General features: G+C 46.0%; 1 protein-coding gene across 3 annotated transcripts in view; it reads left to right on the top strand.

Annotated features, from left to right (window-relative positions):
• LOC144506920 (formin-like) overlaps nt 1–26,865 on the top strand; it is a 285,230-nt gene that overhangs the window by 33,981 nt on the left and 224,384 nt on the right. For all 3 annotated transcript variants that reach the window (XM_078233301.1, XM_078233299.1, XM_078233302.1), the window contains one exon: nt 11,886–12,000. In XM_078233301.1, the coding sequence (XP_078089427.1) occupies nt 11,886–12,000 (115 nt within the window). The remainder of the gene's footprint in view (nt 1–11,885; nt 12,001–26,865) is intronic.

The raw sequence follows: 26,865 nt of genomic DNA, 5'->3' as shown, positions 1-26,865 counted from the left end.
TAGGGGTGAGCTAGGAATCAGGGAAGGCACCTGGGGGAATAATTGCCACTGCCTGCACACCTGCCAGTGGAGAGAGGTAGAATTCTGCCCAGGGTGTCATTGAGGTAGCAAATGTTCAGAACCTTGGAAGTAAAATTAACATCCAAAAATCTCTTCAATTGCCTGTTTCTGTTGGGTTTAATGGATCCGGTTTTCTTTGCAGTCACCGTCACCCGAACATTGATTCACCAGACGTTTGTTTAAGTTGGTGGATCTAAGAATTCCGCAGTTGAGTATTGAAGACTATTAGCTATTTGCAGCAATGTGTTAGGCTGGTTATGGTTGGCGAGGACGTTGCATTTTTTGTCTTTTTTGATCTGAAGCAGTGGTGAATCGGGAGTGCAAATCAGCTGCTTCCTGTGGCAGCAGCTAACTGGCTGACTACCCCAAGAAATCTGGGTGGAAAACTGATGTGTTGGATACACTGATCCACCCTCTTCCAATTGCAGTGCTGGTCGTGGACATTGCTGCTTCATTACAGAACTGTACTCCCTGCAGATCTCCTGTGAAATCAGGGCTTCCCACCTGAGGGGCAAAGTCCGATTTTAGAATGAAGGCTCAGCATCGGGGACCCGGGTTCAATTCCAGCCTCGGCTCACTGTCTGTGTGGAGTTTGCACGTTCTCTCCGTGTCTCAGTGGGTTTCCTCCGGGTGCTCCGGTTTCCTCCCACACTCCAAAGATGTGCAGGTTAGGTGGGTTGGCCATGCTAAATTGCCCCTGGTGTCAGAGGGACTAACAGGGTAAATACGAGGGGTTACGGGGTAGGGCCTGGGTGAGATTGTGGTTGGTGCAGACTCGATGGGCTGAATGGCTTCCTTCTGCTCTGTAGGGATTCTATGATTTTAAGGGTGGCACGGTGGCACAGTGGTTAGCACCGCTGCCTCACAGTGCCAGTGACCTGGGTTCGATTCCGGCCTTGGGTGACTGTGTGGAATCTGCACATTCTCACCATGTTAGTTAAGAGAGAAATCAGGAGGGCAAAAAGGGGACACGAGATTGTTTTGGCAGATAAGACAAAAGAGAATCCAAAGAGCTTCTACAAATACATAAAGGCCAAAAGAGTAACAAGGAAGAGAGTAGGGCCTCTTTAGGATCAACAAGGTCATCTATGTGAGGATCCACAAGTATGGGTGAGATCCTAAACTTCTCATCGGTATTTACCGTTGAGAAAAGCATGGATGTTAGGGAACTTGGGGAAATAAATAGTGATGTTTTGAGGAGTGTACATATTACAGAGAAAGAGGTGCTGGAAATCTTAAAGCGCATCAAGGTAGATAAATCCCCAGGACCTGATGAAGTGTATCCCAGGACATTGTGGGAGACTAGGGGGGAAATTGCGGGTCCCCTAACAGAGATATTTGAATCATTGATAGTCACGGGTGAGGTGACTGGAGGGTGGCAAATGTTGTGCCTTTGTTGAAAAAGGGCTTCAGGGAAAAGCCAGGGAACTACAGGCCAGCGCTTTATGACTTTAAGAACATGCAGAGTCCATGGTTAGTAAGTTTGCAGATGACACCAAGATTGATGGCATAGTGGACAATGAAGAAAGTTATCTCCGATTGCATCGAGATCTTGATCAATTGGGCCAGTGGGCTGATGAATGGCAGATGGAGTTTAATTTAAATAAATGCGAGGTGATGCATTTTGGTAGATTTTACCAGGGCAGGACTTACTCAGTTAATGGTAGGGCGTTGGGGAGAGTTACAGAACAAAGTGATCGAGGGGTACATGTTCATAGCTGCTTGAAAGTGGAATCACAGGTGGACAGAGTGGTGAAGAAGGCATTTGGCATGCTTGGTTTCATTGGTCAGAACATTGAATACAGGAGTTGGAACGTCTTGTTGTAGTTGTACAAGACATTGGTAAGGCCGCACTTGGAATATTGTGTACAGTTCTGGTCACCCTATTATAGAAAGGATATTATTAAACTAGAAAAAGTGCAGAAAAGATTTACTAGGATGCTACCGGGACTTGATGGATTGAGTTATAAGAGAGGCTGGATAGACTGGGACTTTTTTCTCTGGAGTGTAGAAGGTTAGGGGGTGCCCTTATAGAGGTCTATAAAATAATGAGTGGCACAGATCAGCTAGATAGTCAATGTATTTTCCCAAAGGTAGAGGAGTCTAAAACTAGAGGGCACAGGTTTAAGGTGAGAGGGGAGAAATACAAAAGTGTCCAGAGGGGCAATTTTTTCATACAGAGGGTGGTGAGTGTCTGGAACAAGCTGCCAGAGGTAGTAGTAGAGGCGGGTACAATTTTGTCTTTTAAAAAGCATTTAGATAGTTACATGGGTACGATGGGTATAGAGGGATATGGACCAAATGCGGGCAATTGGGATTAGTTTAGGGATTTAAAAAAAGGGCGGCATGGACAAATTGGGCCAAAGGGCCTGTTTCCATGCTGTAAACCTCTATGACTCTATGTCTATGTGGGTTTCCTCTGGGTGCTCCGGTTTCCTTCCACAGACCAGAGATGTGCGGCTCAGGTGAATTGGCAATGCTAAATTGCCACTTATTGTCCAAAGATTTTCAGGTTAGGTGGATTAGGTGTGGTAAATGTGCGGGGTTACAGATATAGTGAGGGCGATTGGGTCTTCGGCAGAATGCTTTTTTGGAGAGTCGGTGCAGACTTGCTGGGCCGAATGGCCTCCTTCTGCGCTGTCGGGATTCTATGCAACAATTGAATATAATGGGAACTGTTGATAGAGGGCGTATCCAGAGATTAGAGTGCTTCTGAATTTTGGGGGAGGGTGGAGATTGTTTTAAATCTGAGGGTGGAGGAGGTGGCCTGGGAAAGAGCTGTAAGATTGAGATAGAGCATGGTAATTCAACAATATCCATGAGAAAGGAGAATTGTACTTGCTGAGGTGGCTTTTGGAGAAATAATCTTGAGTATTGATCAATCCATTTGCCACTTATTTTTCGACAGATTTGGCAGCTAAACTGACAGTAACTGCCCTGAAGTAAAAATGAGTTTGCCTGGAACTCGGCTATTATTGGATAAAATCACTGGCGACGTTTATTAGGGCGATTTTGATTTTGCCTTTCAGGATTCAGAGGGCATATGCTTATACAGCTGTTAGCACTGCTGCCTCACAACGCCAGGGTTCCGGGTTCGATTCCCGACTTGGGTGACTGTGCGGAATCTGCACGTTTTCCCCGTGTCTGCATGGGTTTCCTCCGGGTGCTCCGGTTTCCTCCTACAGTCCGAAAGAATCATTATAGAATCATAGAATCCCCACAGTGCAGAAGGAGACCATTCAGTCCATCGAATCTGCACCGACCACAATTCCATCCAGGTCCTATCCTCATAACCCCATGCATTTACCCTAGCTAGTCTCCTTGACATTAAGGGGCAATTTAGCATGGCCAATCCACCTAACCCACACATTTTTGGACTGTGGGAGGAAACTGGAGCACCCGGAGGAAACCCACGCAGAGAAGGGGAGAATGTGCAGGCTCCACACAGACAGTGACCCGAGGCCAGAATTGAACCCAGGTCCCTGACGCTGTGAGGCAGCAGTGCTAACCACTGTGGCACCGTTTGTGCTGTTGACATGCATTGACCATGCTAAATTCTCCCTCAGTGTACCCGAACAGGCGCCGGAATGTGGCGACCAGGGGATTTTCACAGTAACTTCATTGCAGTGTTAATGTAAGCCTACTTGTAACACTAATAAATAAACTTAGAAACTGTGGGCGGGATTTTCATCCCGAAACCGTAAAATCCTGCCTGAGATCAACAGACCTGTCTATTTTCCACCCCTTGCCCACTCCGATTCCCGTGGCGGGCGGGGCAGTAAAACCCTGGCCTATATGTTGTTGGCAAAGTTCATTAGTATGGCCATTTCTTCAGGGGGACTTTGTGGAACATGATTTTGATTTGTGCTGGGGGCTCTAGGCCTGTGACAATGTTGGCTCAAGTCAAGATCACAGATTATCCGTCATGATACAGAAAGGGGATGGGTGGGTGGGAGGTGGTGTAGTTGTCTCGGAGTTGTTTGATTTCTCCGCTATCCTATAACTTCATGAATAGTAGCCTAGTACCAAGCAAACTCATTCCTTACTTCAGGGGAGTTACCGACAGTTTAGTGGTCAAATTTTAGGATATTTGAATGAACACATGTATTCTTTACCTAAATAATCACTTGGTAATACGGAGCTTGAGTATACCTGAAAAAAGAGACTTCCATCAAAGTTTTTCATCTTGCACTCATCAGGAAAGATTCACAAGCATGCCTGTACTAAGGGGAACAACAGTTTATGCAGCATGAGCAGAGAGTGCTGATTATCTGACAAGTGGATTGTTATTCGTCGGTGTATTACCATGGAGAATGCACCAGTGAACAGTTATCTGCCAAGCTGTTATTCAAATGCAAAGCAGAGAGTTTGACTCTGCTTAGCCAAAGCTTTGTCATGGGGAATGAACCAAGTTTGTACAGGGTAGATACTTGCTGGAGGTTTTCCTCGTTTGTCCTGTGATGCCTAATCACATCACGTATACTCAGTATGCAAATGTTGCATTTAGTTTTATAAACGTTGGATCCCCAGTAGTTGACTGCCTTGTCTCATGATTCCTTTCTTAATGCTGCAGTTGAATTGGTTTCTTGCCAGCCATGGCCATGCCAGCTTGCTTTCCTCTCTAAATTCCTGTCCTCCCTTGATTTTCCGTAATTCTGTAATCTTCCGCAATCCAGTGGCACAGTGGTTAGCACTGCTGCCTCACAGCGCTAGGGACCCGAGTTCGATTCCTGACTTGGGTCACCATCTGTGTGGAGTTTGCACGTTCTCCCCGTGTCTGTGTGGGTTTCCTCCGGGTGCTCCGGTTTCCTCCCACATTCTGAAAGACGTGCTGGTTAGGTGCATTGACCCAAACAGGCACCGGAGTGTGGCGACTCGGGGAATTTCACAGTAACTTTATTGCAGTGTAATGTAAACCTTACTTGTGACTAATAAATAAACTTTAACTTTAACTTTCCAACCCTGTCAACTTCAACTCCACGTCCTCCAACGTCAAAAAGAACTGACATCGGAACAAACAATTGAAGGCTGCCTGTCCAAATTCACCAGAACAGGTTCAACCAGTCACCTGCTCATGCAGAACTTTGCTGAAATGAGAGAACTTTGTTGAAGCTTTGCTTCTTTTACTCATCAGGACAGAAGCAAGAATACCAAATTTCAAATGTTCACAACAATATATAGTCCTGGAGAAACTGGGTGCTGATTGGTTGGTAAGCTGACCCTGATTGGCCAAGAAATTGTCCTGGAAAGTAGTTCCATATTGCTCTCTCCAGGGCTGTGCCTCAGCCAATCAAATTCAATTTGTCAGCAATCAGCACCATTTGGTCTTGTAGTAAAACTTTTCGTGATTGTTGTGTTTGCCCTGATGAGTGCAAGATGAAAAGCTTCAGCAAGATGTCTCTCTTTTCAGCGATAAGCAGGTTTCATTATGTTTCCCACTTCTGTCCCAGATCTTCCTCTGGCACCTCTATTCTCCAACTGTGTCCAAACAGGAAGTGCCTGCTGTAAATTGCTCCTTTTAGTGAGGGGGGAATGGGGACAGGGGGGTGGTGGTGGGCACATACAGATAAGCTCAGACCTCAACAATGAGATAGAAATTAATATCCGTTTGCAACTAATTTACTTTTTAAGGACTAACACTGGCATAGAGCATACCAATTTGTCAGTGAGTTAACCTTCACCGTCTATTGCTTCTCGTTCTAAACTCATGAGTTTCATGTCGTAGATGTTCTTTATTAACATTTCCATGGAACCCTACTCCTGATGGAAGGACAGTTCCTGAAATTGGAATGTTGACGCCAGTCTGATTTAAATGAAGGGCGGCATGGTGGCACAGTGGTTAGCACCGCTACCTCACAGAACCAGAGACCTGGGTTTGATTCCCGGCTTGGGTCACTGTCTGTGTGGAGTTAGTATCTTCTCCCTGTGTCCGCGCAAGTTTCCTCCGGGTGCTCCAGTTTCCTCCCACAGTCCAAAAGGCGTGCTGGTTAGGTACATTGGCCATTCTAAATCCTCCCTCAGTGTACCTGAACAGGTGCCGGAGTGTGGCGATTAGGGGATTTTCACAGTAACTTCATTGCAGTGCAAACGTAAGCCTACTTATGACACTAATAAATACACTTTGAAACTTTAAAATCTTTGAACATGTGCCAGTTAAGCTATTAAGCAAGGAACTACAAAAGGTCGTAAATGTAGCCCATCCATCATGCAAACCAGCCTCCCATCCATTGACTCTGTCTACACTTCCAGCGGCCTCTGCAAAGCAGTCAGCATAATTAAGGACCCCACGCATCCCGGACATTCTCTCTTCCACCTTCTTCCGTTGGGAAAGGGTTACAAAAGTCTAAGGTCACGTACCAACCAACTCAAGAACAGCTTCTTCCCTGCTGCTGTCAGACCTTTGAATGGACTTACCTTGCATTAAGTTGATCTTTCTCCACACCCTAGCTATGACTGTAACACTACATTCTGCACCCTCTCCTTTCCTTCTCCCTGAACGGTATGCTTTGTCTGTATAGCGCACAAGAAACAATACTTTTCACTGTATGTTAATACATGTGACAATAATAAATCAAATCAAAATCAAGTCAAATATTGGGCCTTTGCAGGGATTATCCCCGTGCCCTGATCGTACCGGGAGGCCGGAGATGTGCAATTTCCACCTTTGTGTGCCCAGGAATGTACCAATGTGTTCCCAGTTCCAAGGCGTGGAATTGAAACAGAAATTACTGGGTGTGGCACAATCTTGCTGCTCCTTTTAAGTCACACAACTGCACATCACTTAAATCGCAAACTCAGGCGGGGCAGGTACCTTTACTGTGAAGTGAGGTTAATCACACTCCCCACCCACTTAATAATTTATTAAATGTTCTATGCAAAACTTGAGGGACTAGTTGTGACTGCAAGGCAAACTCACGCCCGCAGTGAAAACTCAGTCTATCTCTTTGTTCTGTACCAGTGACAGAGCAAGAAATGATAAACTCATCACCATTGCAGCAACTTGCTAAGGTCCATTCGCTTAGATCTAATGCAATGAATGAAGTTGCTTATGACTCCCATATATTTGATTATGGGCTTTCCTAATCTCAGCACATTTCTCATTACACTCGATGAACTAGAGTCTGAATTTAAAGGCAATGTACTGTGGATGTTGGAACCTGAAACAAAAACAGAAAATGCTGGAGAAACCCAGCAGGTCTGACAGCATCTGTGGAGAGAGAATAGAGCCACTAGGAAGAATTACACCACCCCCCCCCCCCCTCCCCCCGCCATGAGAATTTTTTTACAGTGGGCGGAACATGGACCATTCAAAGATCTGTTGACCTTGAGTGGGATTCTCCGATTTCGGGGGCAAGTGCGGCTGGAAATTCCCACCTACTGTTTCGAGTCTGGATGACCCTTCGTCGTATCTTAGTGTTTAATTCACTGCCACTTCTCTTCCAGGAATGCTTACATTGAAGAAGTACTGCTATTCTCTCCGACAGAATTTCCATTTGTATCTTTCACCCTGTCCATCTTTGTTGCTTTCCATTTCCCTCCTGGTGTTTAACAGTCTGACGAAGGGACACCCCGACTCGAAACATTGGCTCTATTCTCTCTCTGCAGATGCTGAGATTTTCCAGCATTTTCTGTTTCTATGTTTGAGTCTGAATTTATTATTTTCCCTGTGGAATGAAAAGCCTGTAGATACCTTGCCATTGGCAACTCCTGTTTTCCAACCTGCTGTGGGAATGACCCCAGTATATATTCCAGAGGGCGGGTTTCTCATATAAAAGAAGCCATTAGGGTGCCCTTATTGTCACTGTTTAAAAACAATTAAGACAGAGATGAGGAGAGATTATCTTCTCTCAGAAGGCTGTGAGCCTCCAGAAGCCTCTTCTTCAATAGGTGGAGTGCAGTAAGAAACCCCACAACACCAGGTTAAAGTCCAACAGGTTTATTTGGTATCACGAGCTTTCGGAGCGCGAAAGCTCGTAATTCCAAATAAACCTGTTGGACTTTAACCTGGTGTTGTGAGACTTCTTACTGTGCTTACCCCAGTCCAATGCCGGCATCTCCAAATCAGGAATCAGGTGGAGGATGCAGTCTTTGAACATTTTAAGGCAGGGGTAGATAGATGTTTGCTAAGCAAGGAGTGGGAGGTGGGGGCGGGGGCGTGAAAGGTTATCGGGGGGGTGAAAGGTTATTGGGGGTAAGTGGGAATGTGAAGCTGAGGTTCCAACCAGTTCAACCATGATCTTATTGAATAGCAGGGCAGGCTTGAGGGGCCGAGTGGCCTACTCCTGCTCTGTATGTATATTATGGGGAGGCGATGGCCTCGTGGTATTATCGCCAGTCAATTAATCCAGAAAGTCAGCTAATGTCCTGGGGACCCGGGTTCGAATCCCGCCACGGCAGATGGTGGAATTTGAATTAAATAAAAATATATGGAATTAAGAAACTACTGTTGACCATGAAACCATTGTCAATTGTTGGAAAAACCCAGCTGGTTCACTAATGTCCTTTAGGGAAGGAAATCTGCCGTCCTTACCTGGTCTGGCCTACATGTGATTCCAGAGCCACAGCAATGTGGTTGACTCTCAACTGCCCTCCAAGGGCAACAAGGGATGGGCAATAAATGCTGGCCCAGCCAGCGATACCCATGTCCCATGAATGAATTAAAAAATACATTGTTTGTGTGTGTGAGCATTCTTAAAAACTGAAAGGCTATCTGCCTGTATTAAAATTGGCCAAATTTAATACAGGCAGTTAGGTTAATACAGGCAGATAGGTTAATACAGGCAAAAGTACAAGATGCACAGCAGGACCCCAAGAATAGAAAATGAGATTGGATAGTTTGGTGCGCCACATTACTTTTGCTGATGTTGGGTTGAGGGATGAATGTTGACCAGGATACAAGATAACGTCCTCCCCCCCCTCCCCCCCCCCCCCCCCCCCCTCCTCAAACCGTGTAGTGGGATTTGCTATATTCACCGGGCACGGCAGGGGCCTTGGGTTAAGGCCTCAAATATCAGACTGCAGCGCTCCCTCGCTATTGCACTGAGGTGCCAGTCTCAATAATGTGCCTGATTCCCATTCTAGCTGAGGTAGATTCCCAAGTCCCACCCTAAATAAGGAAAAAAACAGTAATAGTTGGAACTGACTGGTACGGGAGCCAGCCCTCAGCCAGAGAACTCACAATGATGATGGTAATTTCTGTTACTGCGTGGTTCTTAGATGTTCATACCCTTTTAACCCGATTACTTCCTCCGTCTGGATGAATGTTTGATGCAAGTAACACCACAGATCAGTCTGTGAGTTTTGAATGTGGTCCATGATGAAGATATTATTATAAACAAGAATTATACACTAAATGGAAGGCAAGATCATTGGCTTATACTTATAAATATGCAGGGGAAAATGTATTGGTCACCCTATTATAGAAAGGATATTATTGAACGAGAAAGAGTGCAGAGAAGATTTACTAGGATGCTACCGGGATTTAATGGTTTGAGTTATAAGGAGAGGCTGGATAGGCTGGGACTTTTTTCCCTGGAGTGTAGGAGACTTAGGGGTGATCTTATAGAGGTCTATAAAATAATGAGGAGCATAGATCAGCGAGATAGTCAACATCTTTTCCCAAAGGTAGGGGAGTCTAAAACTAGAGGGCATAGGTTTAAGGTGAGAGGGGAGAGATACAAAAGGGTCCAGATGGGCAATTTTTTCACACAAAGGGTGGTGAGTGTCTGGAACAAACTGCCAGAGGTAGTAGTAGAGGCGGGTACAATTTTGTCTTTTAAAAAGCGTTTAGACAGTTACATGTGTAAGATAGAGGGATATGGGCCAAAGATGGGCAATTGGGACTAGCTTAGGGGTTAAAAAAATGGGCGGCCTGGACAAGTTGGGCCGAAGGGCCTGTTTCCATGCTGTAAACCTCTGTGACTCTATGACTCTAAATGTTAGGGTCCATGGCAACTTAATAGGCTCTGGGAGATTCCTCTTCTGCCTGTGATGGATGATTTATTGGATTCTTGCTGCAAACAGGGTTAAAGGGATGTACTGTGAGTTGCAGAGTAATTCAGGAAGGTCAATGGAGAGCATGCAACCTTATTCAGATTGTTCTGGTGGGGATCAGTGCACCACACCAATTGATTTAATTCAGGGATCTTATAATGAGCAGCACTTTAACCAAGCTTTTATAATTGCTGGATTACGTGCGCGCAGCCATATCCCGCTGAACACTTTGAAGCTATTACAGACCAGGGCTAGTCCAAGAACTTTATTAATGAATACCTAGCTACCTGAGGAGTAAAAGAAATATGCTTAAAGTCTTGATTTAATGTCAAGCATTAACAGAGGAGAGTTCATATTCTTTTTATTCTGATTCCAAAGGAGTGAACTCTGTTTTCATTTTTGCATTCTACTCTGTTATCTACTTCAATGTTTGGTGGAACCAGCGAGTGATTAATAGGCTGGAGTGTTGGCTGTTGGAAGGTATTATTCTTTCACTTATTGAGCGCAAGGCAATCATGTGGTGCAGTGACAAGGATCCCATGTTTGAACTCTGGCTCTCATTTTATGTGCCTAGTTATTGGGCAAGTGAGGGTACATTTGGGTAACTATCAAGAGCAACCAACTGAGACCGAAGGAAATCTGTATGTAGTGTGAAAACAGCCAAAGCATAATGCCAATAACAGTGGCTTAGGTGGATTGGCCATGCTAAATTGCCCCTTGGTGTCAGGGGGATTTGCAGGGTAAATATGTGGGGTTACAGGGATAGGGTCTGGGCGGGGTTGTTGCCAGTGCAGGCTCAATGGGCCAAATGGCCTCTTTCTGCACTGTGGGGATCCTATGATTCTATAACTATAATTGGGGCTGCAGTAACCTGCTCTGACATTTTCCTCTGGGTGTAAGTAAACCAAAGAGACAGACAAATAGAATTATAGAATCCCTACAGTGCAGAAGGAGGCCACTCAGCCCATCAAATTTGACTCTCTGAAAGAGCACCCAACCCAAGCCCTTTCCCTAACCCTATCCCAATAAACCCACAAATTAACCATGGCTAATGCCCCTAACACATCTTGGGATACTAAAGGGCAATTTAGCATGGTTAATCCATCCAACCCACACATCTTTGGAGTGCGGGAGGAAACTGGAGCACCCGGAGGAAACCCATGCAGACACCGGTGAGAATGTGCAAACTCCATATAGTCACCTGAGGCCGGAATTGAACTCGGGTTCCTGGCGCTGTGAGGCAGCAGTGCTAACCACTGTTCCCCCCTTTAGTGGGATGTAGAAGTGTGATAATTTGTGGCAAAGTAAAGTTAAAATTTATTAATTAGTCACAAGTAGGCTTACATTAACACAGCAATGAAGTTACTGTGAAAACCCCCTAGTTGCCACACTCCGGCGCCTGTTTGGGTACACTGAGGGAGAATTTAGCATGGCCAATGCAGCTAACCGGCACATCTTTCAGACTGTGGGAGGAAACCAGAACACTTGGAGGAAACTCACACAGACACGGGGAGAACGTGCAAACTCCACACAGGCACCTGAGGCCAGAATCGAACCTGGGTCCCTGGTGCTGTGAGGCAGTAAGAACCACCATGCCAGCTGTTGTTTACATAACTACAGGTCCTCCTCTATGTACGCCCTATAATCAAAACCCTGGTGTGTTAAGGAAGCTTTCATTTCCAATAAAATTGGCAGGGGTGAAAATGGGACTTAGATATCCAACAACAAGAACAAACGTTTCTGTATTGAGTCCAATATTAACAAGGCTAAGATCTACATGCATTCTCGAGTGTCAGCTTTATTAATGTTCTGTTTCTTTACCTTAATCGCAGGATTTATCTCCATCAGAATCTGAAGACAGAACTCCTGGACGGCTCCAAGCTGTATGGCCACCTCCCAAATCAAAAGATGAGGAAGAAAAAGTGGGCTTGAAGTATACAGAGGCAGGTAAGAACCCAAATAGTCATTGATCAGCTCTCTGTGTAATAAAGATATCAAATGCAGTGATGTATTACTTTTACATTGTTGGAATAATTTGTTTGGGATGATTTTGAGTCACTGTGACATATTTGTAAAATGTGACATATCTGTGGAATTGAAACTGATTTGATTTGATTTACTATTGTCACATGTATTGGTAGACAGTGAAAAGTATTGTTTCCTGTGCATTATGCAGACAAAGCATAGCTTTCTTAGAGAAGGAAAGAAGAGGGTGCAAGATGTAGTGTTACAGTCATAGCTCAGGGTTCGAAAAAGATAAGGGAGTTTTAAAAGCATAGAATGAGAGTAAAAGAGGATATGCTGGGACAGCTCACAAGAAGTCGCCACACTCCGGCGCCATATTGGCTGAGGGATGAATGTTAATCAAGACAATTTTCCGGCTCTTCTTTGTATAAGGCAATGGAGTGCCGGGAGAAGGTGGCATGGTGGTAATGTCACTGAGCCCGTAATTCAGCCACCCAAGCTAATGCTGTGGGGACATGGGTTCAAGTCCCACCATGACAGCTGGTGGAATTTAAATTCAATTCAGAAAATATCTGGAATTGGAAGCTGTCCTCAGTAATGGCGACCATTAAACTAATCACTGATTGTGATCTAGATTGCCTCTCAGCCTTTTGGCTTAGATCAAGCACCAGATCAGGTTGCAATTTCTTTTCTTGCCAGGTTGGATTTTGTATGGACCATAAATTGGATTCAATTTGAACTGGTTTTTGGAGCAAGCAAGGAGGTGGATTAAGGGCTTGCCTTGTCCACTCTGCTCATTGGCTTCGTAACTTTGAGAATGGGATTCACTTATTTCCTTTAGGGAAGGAAATAGAACCATAGAATCCCTCCAGTGCAGAAGGATCCCATTCAGCCCATCGAGTGTTTCTTCAAAAGTGTTTCTTCCCCAGACTAATCCATCTAATCTACACGTCTTTGGACACTAAGGGGCAATTTAGCATGGCCAATTCACCTAACCTGCGCATCTTTGGACTGTGGGAAGAAACTCCCGCAGACATGAGGAGAACGTGTAAACTCCACACAGACCCAAGCACCTTTTTTGGTGTTGCACTGAAAGTATAGCCTTAGTGCGATGCGCAACTAAAACATTGGATCTGAAAAGATATCGTAAGCAGAAGGTGAATTGGACTTTTGTGATCAGGAACATGGGGTGGGCATTTTCCACCCCACCCAGGTTTGCACGTTCTCCCCGTGTCTGCATGGGTTTCCTCCCCTGGGGGGGTGCCCCGGTTTCCTCCTACAGTCCAAAGATGTGCGGGTTAGGTTGATTGGCAATGCTAAATTGCCCCTAGTATGGAGGGATTAGCAGGGTAAATGTAGGGTTACTGGAATAGGGCCTGGGTGCGATTGTGGTCGGAGCAGACTCGATGGGCCGAATGGCCTCCGACACTGCAGGGATTCTATATTTTCTCTTCCGGGGAGAGCAAAACTAGGAGACATAGTTTAAAAATAAGAATTATTTTTCTCCCAAAAGGTCATTGGTGTGTCCAGTTCTCCTCCCCAGAGAGCAATGGAGGCAGGCTTATTGAATTTATTCCAGGCAGAGTTAGACAGAAATTTTTATTAGACGAGGGAGTCACTGTGATAGCCCCAGGATTTAGATGGGGAATCCCTGATTGACCACCCAATGGGACTCGTAGAATATGAGTTCCCGTTGTGATAGGTAATTATCTAAACAGGTGGAACTCGTATTCTGAGCCCTTTATAAAGCAGGCCCCTGATTGGGTCCATTATTCTATTGCGTCAAATGGGACTTGTGTCTCAGCACCATGGTGCACCCTGCCCCCATCGCCGGTCCCCCGATGGCCGACCCTGACCTCCGATGGCTGACTCCGACCTCCGTGGCCAACCCCACCATGAGCTCTCACCCCGCCCGATGCAGATTTCTCCCCCTTTCCTCCCCTCCAACCCCCATCTGGCCCACCCCCAGGAAGCCCCGTCCTCTCAGCACCCGCCCCATTGGCACTGCTCAGTGCCCGATGGGCACTGCCCCCCATGCCCCCTGACCTTCCGGGGGGGAGCCACAATGTCCTCCAGTCCCACCAGTGAGGCAATGACATCCAGTCCCCATTGCTGGGAGCTAGCTGTGTTCCCCATTGGTGGGAATCTTCACCAGTGATGTTGGAGAGCCAGGTGAGCCCAGACAATTGAATCTGGAGCTCGCTAAAGAGATTAGAATTGGATCATCAATATTTAAATCAGCCTTGCCCCGTTCCCCAACGCAAGGCTGAATACCCCAAAAAAAATGGCCTGGGAGATTTGTGACCCACTGGCCACCGGGCGGGAATTCAATTTCATGAATCCTGCTTATATTTCCCGCCCTGATAAATTCACTCTTCTTGACATGTTAACAGCTTTTGATTAATAGACCACATCCTCCTGAGATGTTAGCATGTAACTGGTGATAACTTTGTACTGGATGTAATGTGACCAGTGGTAACAAGCTGTAATGGGGTGGGAAAATTGCGCTTAGTATGTTTTCAAGGAGGAAAGTAAAGTTTATTTATTAGTGTCACAAGTAGGCTTACATTAACACTGCAATGAAGTTACTATGAAAATCCCCCAGTCGCCACACTCCGGCACCTGTTTGGGTACACTGAGGGAGAATTTAGCACAGCCAATGCACCTAACCAGCACATCTTTCGGACTGTGGGAGGAAATTGGAGCACCCGGAGGAAACCCATGCAGACACGGGGAGAACGTGCAGACTCCGCACAGACAGTGACCCAAGCCGGGAATTGAACCCAGGTCCCTGGCCATATGAGACAGCAATGCTAACCACTGTGCTATCGTGCCACCCAGGTAGCTCTGGGGGTGAAGGGGATCAAAGGATATGGCGAGGAGGCGGGGGGGGGGGGGGGGGGGCGGGGGGGGAGGGGGGGGGAGGTGGGATCAGGCGATTGAGTTGATGGTGAATCATGATCATATCAAATGGTTGAGCAGGCTTGAAGGGCCGAATGGCCTCCTCCTGCTCTTTAATTCAGTGATTCATTGACGATGGTGATACAAAATACCACCTTAGATTATTTTTTTTTTTGACCCTTGGTTTTTTTATCCTTAATTGGTCGAAAGATAAAATTTCATAACACATGTTTTGTCATGCGTTGCCATAAAGGTTATAAAAATGCATAAATCACCGAAAATCGGTGCTCCTGCTGATTTGAGCACATCTACTACAGTGAACACTCAAGCATCATTCATTTCCAGAGATTATGGTTAGACAAAAGATGACTTGTTTCTGTCAATTAGAACAATTCATTCCAGGCCAGTGGATTTTAAAGACAGTTGACACTCAACTGTTTGCCAGGGGAAAGAATAATGTTACACATTCGCATGCTGAAAAAGCAAAACTTGTTCATGTTTCTCAAGTTGTACTGATTGCGCTGCAGATAACGTTCATGTTGCCGAATTCAAAGGCTTGTCTTTTTGTTCTGTGGACTCAATTAGTGCAACGTACACAAGACAAAACCTAATGACGGATAAAGTGCTGTCAACCTTCTCGCTCCAAGGCATTTGCCGCTAAGTAGCTACCGGTGGAACCAAATTAATGTTCAAATAACGTCATTATAAATTTTAATGCTCAGAAGGTCAATTGGAAACAGGAGCCAGAGTAGGCCATTCAGCCCCTCGGCTCAGTTCCATCATTCATGATATTATTGTGGCCTTAACTCCACTTTTCCTGCCTGCGCCTCACAACCCTCTTGTTGATCCAAAATATTTTTAACTCAGCCCTAGATATATTCAATGGCCCACACTTCAGTGCACGATGACCTCTCCAATGACCCCCTGAGACAGCATCCACGGTGACTCAGGATCTTATATGTTTCGAGAAGATTACCTCTCATTCTACTAAACTCCGGCATGGTGGCACAGTGGTTAGCACTGCTGTCTCACAGCGCCAGGGACCCGGGTTCAATTCCGGTCTCAGGTCACTGCCTGTGTGGAGTTTGCACGTTCTCCCCGTGTCTGCGTGGGTTTCCACCAGATGCTCCGGTTTCCTCCCACAGTCCAAAGATGTGCGGGCTAGGTTAATTGGCCATGCTAAATTGACCCTAGTGTCAGGGGATTAGCAGGGTAAATATCTACAGTTACAGGAATAGACTGGGTGGGATTGTGGTCGGCGCAGACTCGATGGGCTGAATGGTCTCCTGCACTGTCAGGGGTCTATGATTCTATGAATGAGTATGGCTAACCTGTTCAATCTTTCCTCATAAGACAAGTGCCTCATCCCAGGAATCAGCCGAGGAAACCTTCTCTGAACTGCTTCATCTCTCCATAAATAAGGAGGCCAGAACTAGTATTCCTGATGCAGCCCAAAGGCTTTGATTTGATTTATTATTGTCACATGTATTAGTATACAGTGAAAAGTATTGTTTCTTGCGCGCTATACAGACAAAGCATACCATTCATAGAAAAGGAAAGGAGAGAGTGCAGAATGTAATATTACAGTTATAGCAAGGGTGTAGAGAAAGATCAACTTAGTGTGAGGTAGGTCCATTCGAAAGTCTGATGGCAGCAGGGAAGAAGCTGTCCTTGAGTTGGTTGGTCCGTGACCTCAGACTTTTGTATCTTTTTCCCTGACAGAAGAAGGTGGAAGAGAGAATGTCCAGGGTGTTTGGGGTCCTTGATTATGGTGGCTGCTTTTCCGAGGCAGCAGGAAGTGTAGACAGAGTCAATGGATGGGAGGCTGGTTTGCGTGATGGGGGAGGCTGGTTTGCGTGAAGGAGGCGGCTGATAGCTCCCCCTTGCAATAAAGGCCAACATTCCATTTAATAAGTTCCAAATGTATGTTTCATGCATAAGGACAGCTGTACCTCTTCAGTGGGTGTACTGTTATGATCTGGTTGGTGGTACATGCCATGAATACCAAATCCCAAAGGGAAACTTGGCAAGCTGTCACAACTATATTCTATTTGTAATTTGCTACAAGAAGATACGTGTACTGAAGTCAAAGTCACAAATTCCAGTCACACTTTTGCAGATTTTAGATGTTAAATTGAAACATTTGTTAACAATAGATAAGAAAACTTAAACACAAGAGATTACATTTACACGGTTAAAATTAGTCCTACAGTGCATTCCTCCCAAAGGATTCCTACCCGGTTAGACTCACAAATAAATACCCCTTGAGGCAGTAGTCCTGATAAATATTTAATCTAGAAGACGCCCCAGTAATATTGCCACAAGAGATGCCCCACTGTTGCTGTCGGGCCCAGATGTCCTATGGTTTCTCTGATTTCCACTCTGCTGTGGAAAATTTCAAAAACTTTAAACCCAAACCATGCTTTCTGAAAAAAAAACAGGCAGACACTACCCTGGGTTTTTGAAAACTACTTCCCTTTGTTTCTTTCACAGCTCTCTCTCATCACAGTGCACCCCTGGAGGTCTTACTGGCCACCCCTCAATACAGCTCCAACCTCTCTTGAAAAATGATTTTCCCCTTTCATCTTTCCCCACTATCCTTATCCTTCTTTGAAATTTATCCTTCCTAGAAAATAAAAACCTTTTATGTTCTCCTCATGGCCATTACTTTCAGGTAAATCAAAACTTAATAACTTTATTTATTTATGACCTTTTCGAAGCGGTAAACTCCTTCTTAGCTCTCTTTGAAATTCAACAACTAAAAATCCAAATAGTTACTTATCTCTTAATGCAAATTTTTACTCATGTTGTATTTACTTGTAGAAAATACAGTTTGGCTACTCCAAGTGCCTGCCTTTCACACTTATCCCCTTTGAAGTCCTCAACTTTGTAGACACTCAGTTCCCAGGTGAATTAAATTTATCATGCATACACAACACACACAAATAGGGCAGGATTTTCTGACCCTCCCCACTGGTGGGATCTTCTGGTCCTGCTGAAGATGAGTGCCCATGGTGGGTTCCCAGGTGGCAGGATGGGCAAGCCATGCAAAACACCGTAGGCATCGAAGGGACCAGAAGATTCTGCCGGTGGCATATGTGGGCCACCTCAGCTGCCTGAAAATGCGTCATTGGGGGAGAGGTAGAAAATCCCACCCAGAATCCCTAATGGCCTGCTTCACCAAGCAACGTGCCTTAATGGCTATCGGCCGGTGGCTCTGACATCCATCATTATGATATGCTTCGAAAGGTTAGTCATGGCACGAATTAATTCCAACCTCCCGCACTGCCTGGATCCACTACAGTTTGCCTACTGCTACAACTGGTCCACAGCAGACGCCAACTCCCTGGCCCTGCACTCAATCCTGGAAGACCTAGATAACAAGGACACCCATGTCAGACTCCTATTAATTGGCCACAGCTCAGCCTTCAACACTATTATTCCCACAAAACTCATCTCCAAATTCCGTGGCCTGTGGCTCGGCTCCTCCCTCTGCGATTGGATCCTGAACTTCCTAACTCACAGACCACAATCAGTAAGGATAAGTGACATTACCTCCTCCACAATAATTCTCAACACCGGTGCCCCACAAGGCTGTGTTCTCAGCCCCCTACTGTACACCTTATACACCTATGACTCTGTGGCCAAATTCCCCTCTAATTCAATTTTCAAGTTTGCTGACGACACCACCGTAGTGGGTCGGATCTCAAACAATGATGAGACAGAGTACAGGAATGAGATAGAGAATCTGGTGAACTGGTGTGGCAACAATAATCTCTCCCTCAATGTCAACAAAATGAAGGAGATTGTCATCGACTTCAGGAAGCGTAAAGGAGAACATGTCCCCGTCTACATCAATGGGGACAAAGTAGAAAGGGTCGAGAGCTTCAGATTTTTAGGTGTCCAGATCACCAACAACCTGTCCTGGTCCCCCACATGCTGACACTATAGTTAAGAAAGCTCACCAACGCCTCTACTTTCTCAGGAGACTAAGGAAATTTGGCATGTCAGCTACGACTCTCACCAACATTTACAGATGCACCATAGAAAGCATTCTTTCTGGTTGTATCACAGCTTGGTATGGCTCCTGCTCTGCCCAAGACCGCAAGGAACTACAAAAGGTCGTGAAAGAAGACCAATCCATCACGCAAACCAGCCTCCCATCCATTGACTCTGTCTACACTTCCCGCTGCCTCGGCAAAGCAGCCAGCATAATTAAGGACCCCACGCACCCCGGACATTCTCTCTTCCACCTTCTTCCTTCGGGAAAAAGATACAAAAGTCTGAGGTCACGTACCAATCGACTCAAGAACAGCTTCTTCCCTGCTGCTGCCAGACTTTTGAATGGACTCACCTCGCATTCAGTTGATCTTTCTCTGCACCCTAGCTATGACTGTAACACTACATTCTGCACTCTCTCGTTTCCTTCTCTATGAACGGTATGCTTTGTCTGTATTGTGTGTAAGAAACAATGCTTTTCACTGTATGTTAATACATGTGACAATAATAAATCAAATCAAATCAAATCACAGAGTAGCAAAATAGACTCCAAAATTATTTTAAAAATAACATTTTTTTCACAGTTCTCAGTGGAATGATTTATTGAATTGAATAGAAATGGCAGCCTAATGTGCTTGCCTCATGTCAGAGTCTCATGACTCAATCTCACTTAGTGAGATTGTATTTTCAAAATGCTAACATCCCCCGTTTTCTGGCGAACAAAAGCCACAATTGTTTGCATTATCCTGTGTGACTGTTACCCAAGTTACCAGGTTGACACTGCCAAGGGGCAGGGTCTGAGGGGTGGGGCCTGGAGGGGGCGGGATCTAAAGGTGAGCCCCTCACAGGTCTTTGCACACGTGGGGGTTGTGGCCTTTGAATCTGGCGATGAGGGGGGATACCTTAAGAGTGCCCCAAACTCTGAGGAGCAGGTCCTGCCAGTGTCTTTATGCCCTGCCCCTCTCAATCACAGCGTACATGACTCCCCCTCCAAACAAAGCCTCAGCGTGGGAGGATTGTGCCAACTGGAGTCCCACCAGAGATGGTACATAGTCAATGTTTTGGAGACTGAGTAGGATCAACATGGATTTATGAAGGGTGACCATGGCTGGGATTTTCCAGTTGATTGCAGTGATTGAGGCTTAATTAACAGAGAGAAAACAGAGAGTAGGAATAAGTGGATCATTTCAACTTTGTGCGTTTTAACTTGTAGGGTAAAGGATCAATGCTTGGGCCTCAGCTATTTACAATTCATAGTAATTACTTGGGTGAGAGACTGAGTGCAGCACAGTGGCACAGTGGTTAGCGCTGCTGCCTCACAGCGCCAGAGTCCCGGGTTTGATTCCTGCCTCAGGTCACTATCTGTGTGGAGTTTGCACGTTCTCCTGTGTCTGCGTGGGTTTCCTCTGGGTGCCTCAGTTTTCTCCCACAGTTCAAAGATGTACGGGTCTGGTTGATTGGCCATGCTAAATTCATGTCAGGGGGATTAGCAGGGTAAATACGTAGCGTTACGGGCAAGGGCGTGAGTGGGATTGTTGTTGTGGGAGGCTTGATGGGCCAAATGGCCACCTTCTGCACCATAGGGATTCTATAAGTGTAATGTATCCATGTTGCTGGTGATGCAACTTGTGCGGAATATAAGCTGTGTGGAGGTCGCAAAGAAGCTACAGAAAGGTTCAGACAAGTTTTAAGGAGTGGGGAAGAAGGTGGCAGGTGGAGTCTGTGGAGAGATGTGAAATGAACCAGTTTGGTAGGAGGAACAGCAAAGCAGAATGGATATTTTCACTCATTGGAATCAGAGTAAAGATGTTTCACTGTAATGGTGTTGGGTCTTGGTGAGAATGCACCTGGAGCATTGTGCAGAGCTGTGGTAACTTTACCTGAGGAAGGATGTACTTGTCTTAGAGAGAGTGCAACAAAGGGTCACTGGACTGAGGGGATTGCACATGGCGGAGAGATTGAGTAGCCAAGGCCTGCATTTCATACAGTTTGGAAAAATAACAAGTGATCTTGTGAAATATTACAAAATTCTGAAGGGGCTTGACAGGGTGGATATTTCCCCTGGGCGGGGAGTCTAGAACTAAGGGTACAGTTTCACCTGGACTTCACCATTATACTGGCTGAAAATTGACCAGGAAAGCTGGTATTGAGTGAATGGTTGGAAACCAGTGTGAACGCCAGTGTTGTGAGGATGATCGCTACAATGTGGTAATTTACCAGAACACTATAAGATATAGGAGCTGAATTAGGCCGCTCAGCTCATCCAGTCTGCTCTGCCATTCAATCATGGCCGATAAGCTTCTGAACCCCATTCTCCCATCTTTTCCCCGTAACCTTTGATCCCCTTACCAATGAAGGACCTATCTATCTCTGTCTTAATTAGAACTGAGGTGAGGAGAAATTTGGTGAATGTGTGGAATTCACTACCACAGAAAGTAGTTGAGGCCAAAACGTTGTCTGATTTCAAGAAGAAATTAGATACAGCTCTTGGGGCTAAAGGGATCAAGAGATATGGGAGGAAGGAGGGATCAGGATATTGAATTTGATGATCAGCCATGATCATGATGAATGGCGGAGCAGGCTCGAAGGGCCGAATGGCCTACGCCTGCTTCTAGTTTCTATGTTTCTGTGTAAATACACTCAATCACCAGGCGTCCTGTATAGCAATGAATTCCACAGATTCCCCACCTCTGGCTGAAGAAATTCCTCCTCATCCCGGTTCCCTTTACCCTGAGGCTGTGCTCTTGGATCCTCGACTCTCCTACTAATGGAAACATCTCCCCCTCCATCACCCTATCCAGGCCTTTCAGTACATTACATTAACCCATTTTTAATGCAGACTGTCTCTCAGTTTTTTCAGGTAGTGAGGATGAAGTGAGGATGAAATACTTATGGAAATAAATAAATTTACACAAAATGATGATAGGTGATGCAAACTAAAGCCAGCAGTGACTCACAAGGTTCCTGATGGCTTCTTATTCCTTATTCTGCCTGGACGTTCCATCAGCCAGATGTTCTACCCGAGTCAACATGCAGCACTGCACAAAAATGATCCGAGTGGCCTTTGTATTTTCACCCAGATGTTTGCACCACAGAGATGATGATCAAATGTGGGCTTAAAAGATTGTGGAGTTTTCAGCCTGCGTACCATAAACCCAAACCTCCTCAATCCTTTACGATCATCTAGTGACCCCTTCACCATCTGTAAGAATGACCCCTGTTGCCAAGTTAACTGAGCTTTACAATGCCGGTTTCTTGCAAATGGTCAGCAAGTAATGATTGCGGAGTCTGTACGTTCTCCCCGAGTCTGCGTGGGATTCCTCCGGGTGCTCCGGTTTCCTCCCACAGTCCGAAGGACGTGCTGGTTAGGTGCATTGTCCGTGCTAAATTCTCTCTCAGTGTACCCGAACAGGTGCCGGAGTGTGGCGACTAGGGGATTTTCACAGTAACTTCATTGCAGTGTTAATGTAATCCTACTTGTGACCAATAAATAAACTTTCTTACTTTTCATTCTAAATGAAGTCATTTTGTGTTGTTTAATTCGAATCTGTTGACAATTTTTAAATATTTACCCTGCCTGCCCTGTGGTTATGTATTTTTTGGCGCGATTATAATTCGTGTCCAAAGGCCTGAATCTTTAAATTTCATATTTAAGAACATTATGGAGTTTGGCACTTTTTATATTTTTATCCTTTAATGGGATGTGGGCATCGTTGGCAAGGCCAACATTTGTTGCCCATTCCTCATTGCTACAAGTGAATAGTTTGCTAGGTTTTTTCAGAGGGCATTAAGAGTCAGTCACATTGCTGTTGATCGAGAGTCATATGTAGGCCTGTCCGGGCAAGGATGGCAGATCTCCTTCCCTCAGAGCCTAAAGGGCATTATTGAACCAGATGGGTTGTTACCACAATTGATGGTCATCATTCCTGAGACTGGCTTTAATTTTTACTCCACTGTTAAAGTTACAAAGCCAGTGTGTAGAGTAGGCAGGGTGAGCCCTTAATCCATCTCCTTGCTTGCTCCAAAAACAACTTCACATTCAAATTGGATCTAATTCATGGCTCCCACAAGAGAGACAAATAAAATCCAAGCTGACAAGAAGAGATATTGCACTTAATCTTGGGCTTGATCTAACGCTTGATCTTAGCCACAAAAATGCCAGATTTTTATTAACTAATTGAATTAATTAATTGGTTAATTGAATCCAAATTCCACCAGCTGCTGTAATGGGACTTGAACCTGCTGCTTCTAATTAAGTTTAAGTTAAGTTTATTTATTAGTGTCACAAGTAGGCTTACATTAACACTGCAATGAAGTCACTGTGAAAATCTCCTGGTTGCCACACTCCGGCTCCTGTTCAGGTACACTGAGGGAGAATTAAGTGTGGCCAATTCACCTAATCAGCACCTCTTTCGGACTGTGGCAGGAAACCGGAGCACCCGGAGGAAACCCACGCAGACACGGGGAGAACGTGCAGACTCTGCACAGACAGTGACTCAAGCTGGAAATCGAACCTGGGTCCCTGGTACTTTGAGGCAGCAGTGCTCACCACTGTGCCACCGTGCCGCCCCAGTGGAATCAAAGGATTAGCCTAGTCCAATAATATCACTTTCCCCTCCCTCACCCGTATTCTGTCATAGTGCAGAGCGGGCAGTGATTTGGACATTGATTTTGGCTTGTCTTCCTAACCTCCCTGCGTGGGAGAGAGAGAGCGTGGGAGCGATCTTACCGGCTGTTCACGCCACGCTCCCGCTGTAGCCAGGTCAGAGAATTGGGAGGCCTGCCAAATCTCCATTCAATACGGCGGGGTGGGGAAACCCCGGTGTGACGGCGATGAGATTCCGACCCACAAATGTGTAAGCCCAAAGTTCACAAGAGATACAAGAAGTGCAATGAGCATGAAGTTACATTCAGTCAGAACGCTTCATATCTCTGCCATGCGGCAGGCTCATTTCTGCACACAAAAAATAAAAAATATAAAAATTTTACCTGTGGTAATTTTCAGAAGTGCGTGATGCACTACAGTGAAGATTTGGAGAGCTGTTAACCCCTGTAGGAAATGTATTCATGATGTGGAGATGCGTTGGACTGGGGTAAGCACCGTAAGACGTCTCACAACACCAGGTTAAAGTCCAACAGGCTTATTTAGGAGCACATGCCATACGCTTTCGGAGCGCTGCCCCTTCATCAGGTGAGTGGGAGTTCTGTTCACAAACAGGACATATAAAGACACAAACTCAATTTACAAAATAATGGTTGGAATGCGAGTCTTTACAGGTAATCAAGTCTTAAAGGTACAGACAATGTGAGTGGAGAGAGGTTTAAGCACAGGTTAAAGAGATGTGTATTGTCTCCATCCAGGACAGTTAGTGAGATTTTGCAAGCCCAGGCAATTCGTGGGGGTTACAGATAGTGTGACATGTACCCAAGATCCCAGTTGAGGCCGTCCTCATGTGTGCAGAACTTGGCTATCAGTTTCTGCTCAGCGACTCTGTGTTGTCGTGTGTCGTGAAGGCCACCTTGGAGAACGCTTACCCGAAGATCAGGGGCCGAATGCCCGTGATCGCTGAAGTGTTCCCCAACACAAAGAGAACACTCTTGCCTGGTGATTGGTGTTCATTCATCTGTTGTCGTAGCGTCTGCATGGTCTCCCCAATGTACCATGCCTCGGGACATCCTTTCCTGCAGCGTATCAGGTAGACAACGTTGGCCGAGTTGCAAGTGTGTGTACCGTGTACCTGGTGGATGGCGTCCTCATGTGAGATGATGGCATCCGTGTCGATGATCCGGCACGTCTTGCAGAGGTTGCTTTGGCAGGGTTGTGTGGTGTCGTGGTCACTGTTCTCACTGTTCACAGACATGAGGACGGCCTCAACCGGGATCTTGGGTTCATGTCACACTATCTGTAACCCCTATGACTTGCCTGGGTTTGCAAAATCTCACTAACTGTCCTGGCTGGAGACAATACACATCTCTTTAACCTGTGCTTAACCCCCTCTCCACTCACATTGTCTGTACCTTTAAGACTTGATTACCTGTAAAGACTCGCATTCCAACCATTATTTTGTAAATTGAGTTTGTGTCTTTATATGCCCTGTTTGTGAACAGAACTCCCACTTAACTGACGAAGGAGCAGCGCTCCGAAAGCTTGTGGCTTGTGCTACCAAATAAACCTGTTGGACTTTAACCTGGTGTTGTGAGACTTCTTACTGGAGATATATTCTGCATTCTGCCAGCAGAGGGCAATAGCACTCAATTTTTGGGTGTAGTTGACAGACCCGAGCCTAGCCAGCCGATAAACAGTCAGTAGCAAATGGAAATACCCCAGACCACTGCCAGCTGTCTGCCAGATCACTGCCAAAGTGCACATTAGGAAGGGTTATCAATGTGCAGAATGCTTTACATAAATTGGAAGGAATTATGATCAATGGGAGCACTGTATATACCCATCAAAAGGGAAAGTGCAACCTTCTCTGGTCCTGAAAATTGAGTTGCTCTTGTGCTTAAAAACGTCGGAATAATCTGAAGTCAAAGGATACAATGAGCTCGGTGGCACAGTGGTTAGCACTGCTGCCTCGCAGCGCCAGGGACCCAGGTTCGATTCCCGGGGGCACGGTGGCACAGTGGGTTAGCACTGCTGCCTCACAGCGCCAGGGACCCAGGTTCGATTCCCGGCTTGGGTCACTGTCTGTGCGGAGTCTGCACGTTCTCCCCGTGTCTGTGTGGGTTTCCTCCACGTGCTCCGGTTTCCTCCCACAGTCCGAAAGACATGCTGGTTAGGGCGCATTGGCCGTGCTAAATTCTCCCTCAGTGTACCCGAACAGGTGCCGGAGTGTGGCGACTAGGGGATTTTCACAGTAACTTCATTGCAGTGTTAATGTAAGCCTACTTGTGACACTAATAACTAAACTTAAACATAATAAAATAGCTGGGCAGAGTGTAACATGGGCAGCTGAAGTGTCGTATTGTCCCTTTTTGCATTGCTGCCCAAGAGGATGTTTTTTAACACGATTTAGTCCCAGAACTGATTCCATGTTGTTGTCTTCATAAAAATTGAGGCGGCACAGTGGGTTAGCACTGCTGCCTCACAGCGCCAGGGACCCGGGTTCAATTCCAGCCTTGGGTGGTTGTCTGGGCGGAGTCTGCACGTTCTCCCCGTGTCTGCATGGGTTTCCTCCGGGTGCTCCGGTTTCCTCCCACAATCCGAAAGACGTGCTAGTTAGGTGCATTGGCCATGCTAGATTGCCCCTTAGTGTCCCAAGATGTGTAGATTGTGGTGAGTTGGCAGGGTAAATGCTTGGGTTTAAGGGATGGGACTCTTTCAGAGGACAGTGCAGTCCTACCTTCTCCTGTTGGTAGACATTATTTTCTTCACTCATACCTTGTGCAAATTGATACATTAATGCATTTCCAAATCCATTGGTTGTGCTTGCAAACAAACAAAAGCGAAAACCTTTCGCTAAGACATTGGCCGGGATTCTCCAGCCTCGCCGGTGGCTGGGGTTCTCCAGCCTCGCTGGTGGTTGGGGTTCTCCAGCCTCACTGGTGGCTGGGATTCTCCAGCCTCACTGGTGGCTGGGATTCTCCAGCCTCGCTGGTAGCTGGGATTCTCCAGCCTCGCTGGTGGCTGGGATTCTCCAGCCTCGCCAGTGGCTGGGGTTCTCCAGCCTCACCAGTGGCTGGGATTCTGCAGCCTCGCCGATGGCTGGGATTCTCCAGCCTCGCCGGTGGCTGGGGTTCTCCAACCTCACTGGTGGCTGGGATTCTCCAGCCTCGCCGATGGCTGGGATTCTCCGATCCCGCTGCTGTGAACAGAGATCTGGCCGGGTGCCAAACTCTTTCACTGGCAGCCGTAGCGGGCCATGCGAGACCAGAAAATTCCGGCCATTAACTTTTCAGAAGAGATGAATAATTAAGGGCGTGAAGATAAGCCTTTGCTGAAGGAAC

This window comes from Mustelus asterias, chromosome 18 (assembly GCF_964213995.1).
Source record: "Mustelus asterias chromosome 18, sMusAst1.hap1.1, whole genome shotgun sequence".
Lineage (NCBI taxonomy): Eukaryota > Metazoa > Chordata > Chondrichthyes > Carcharhiniformes > Triakidae > Mustelus > Mustelus asterias.
Note: the sequence above shows the minus strand (reverse complement) of the source record. Positions and strands in the feature narration are given on the sequence as shown.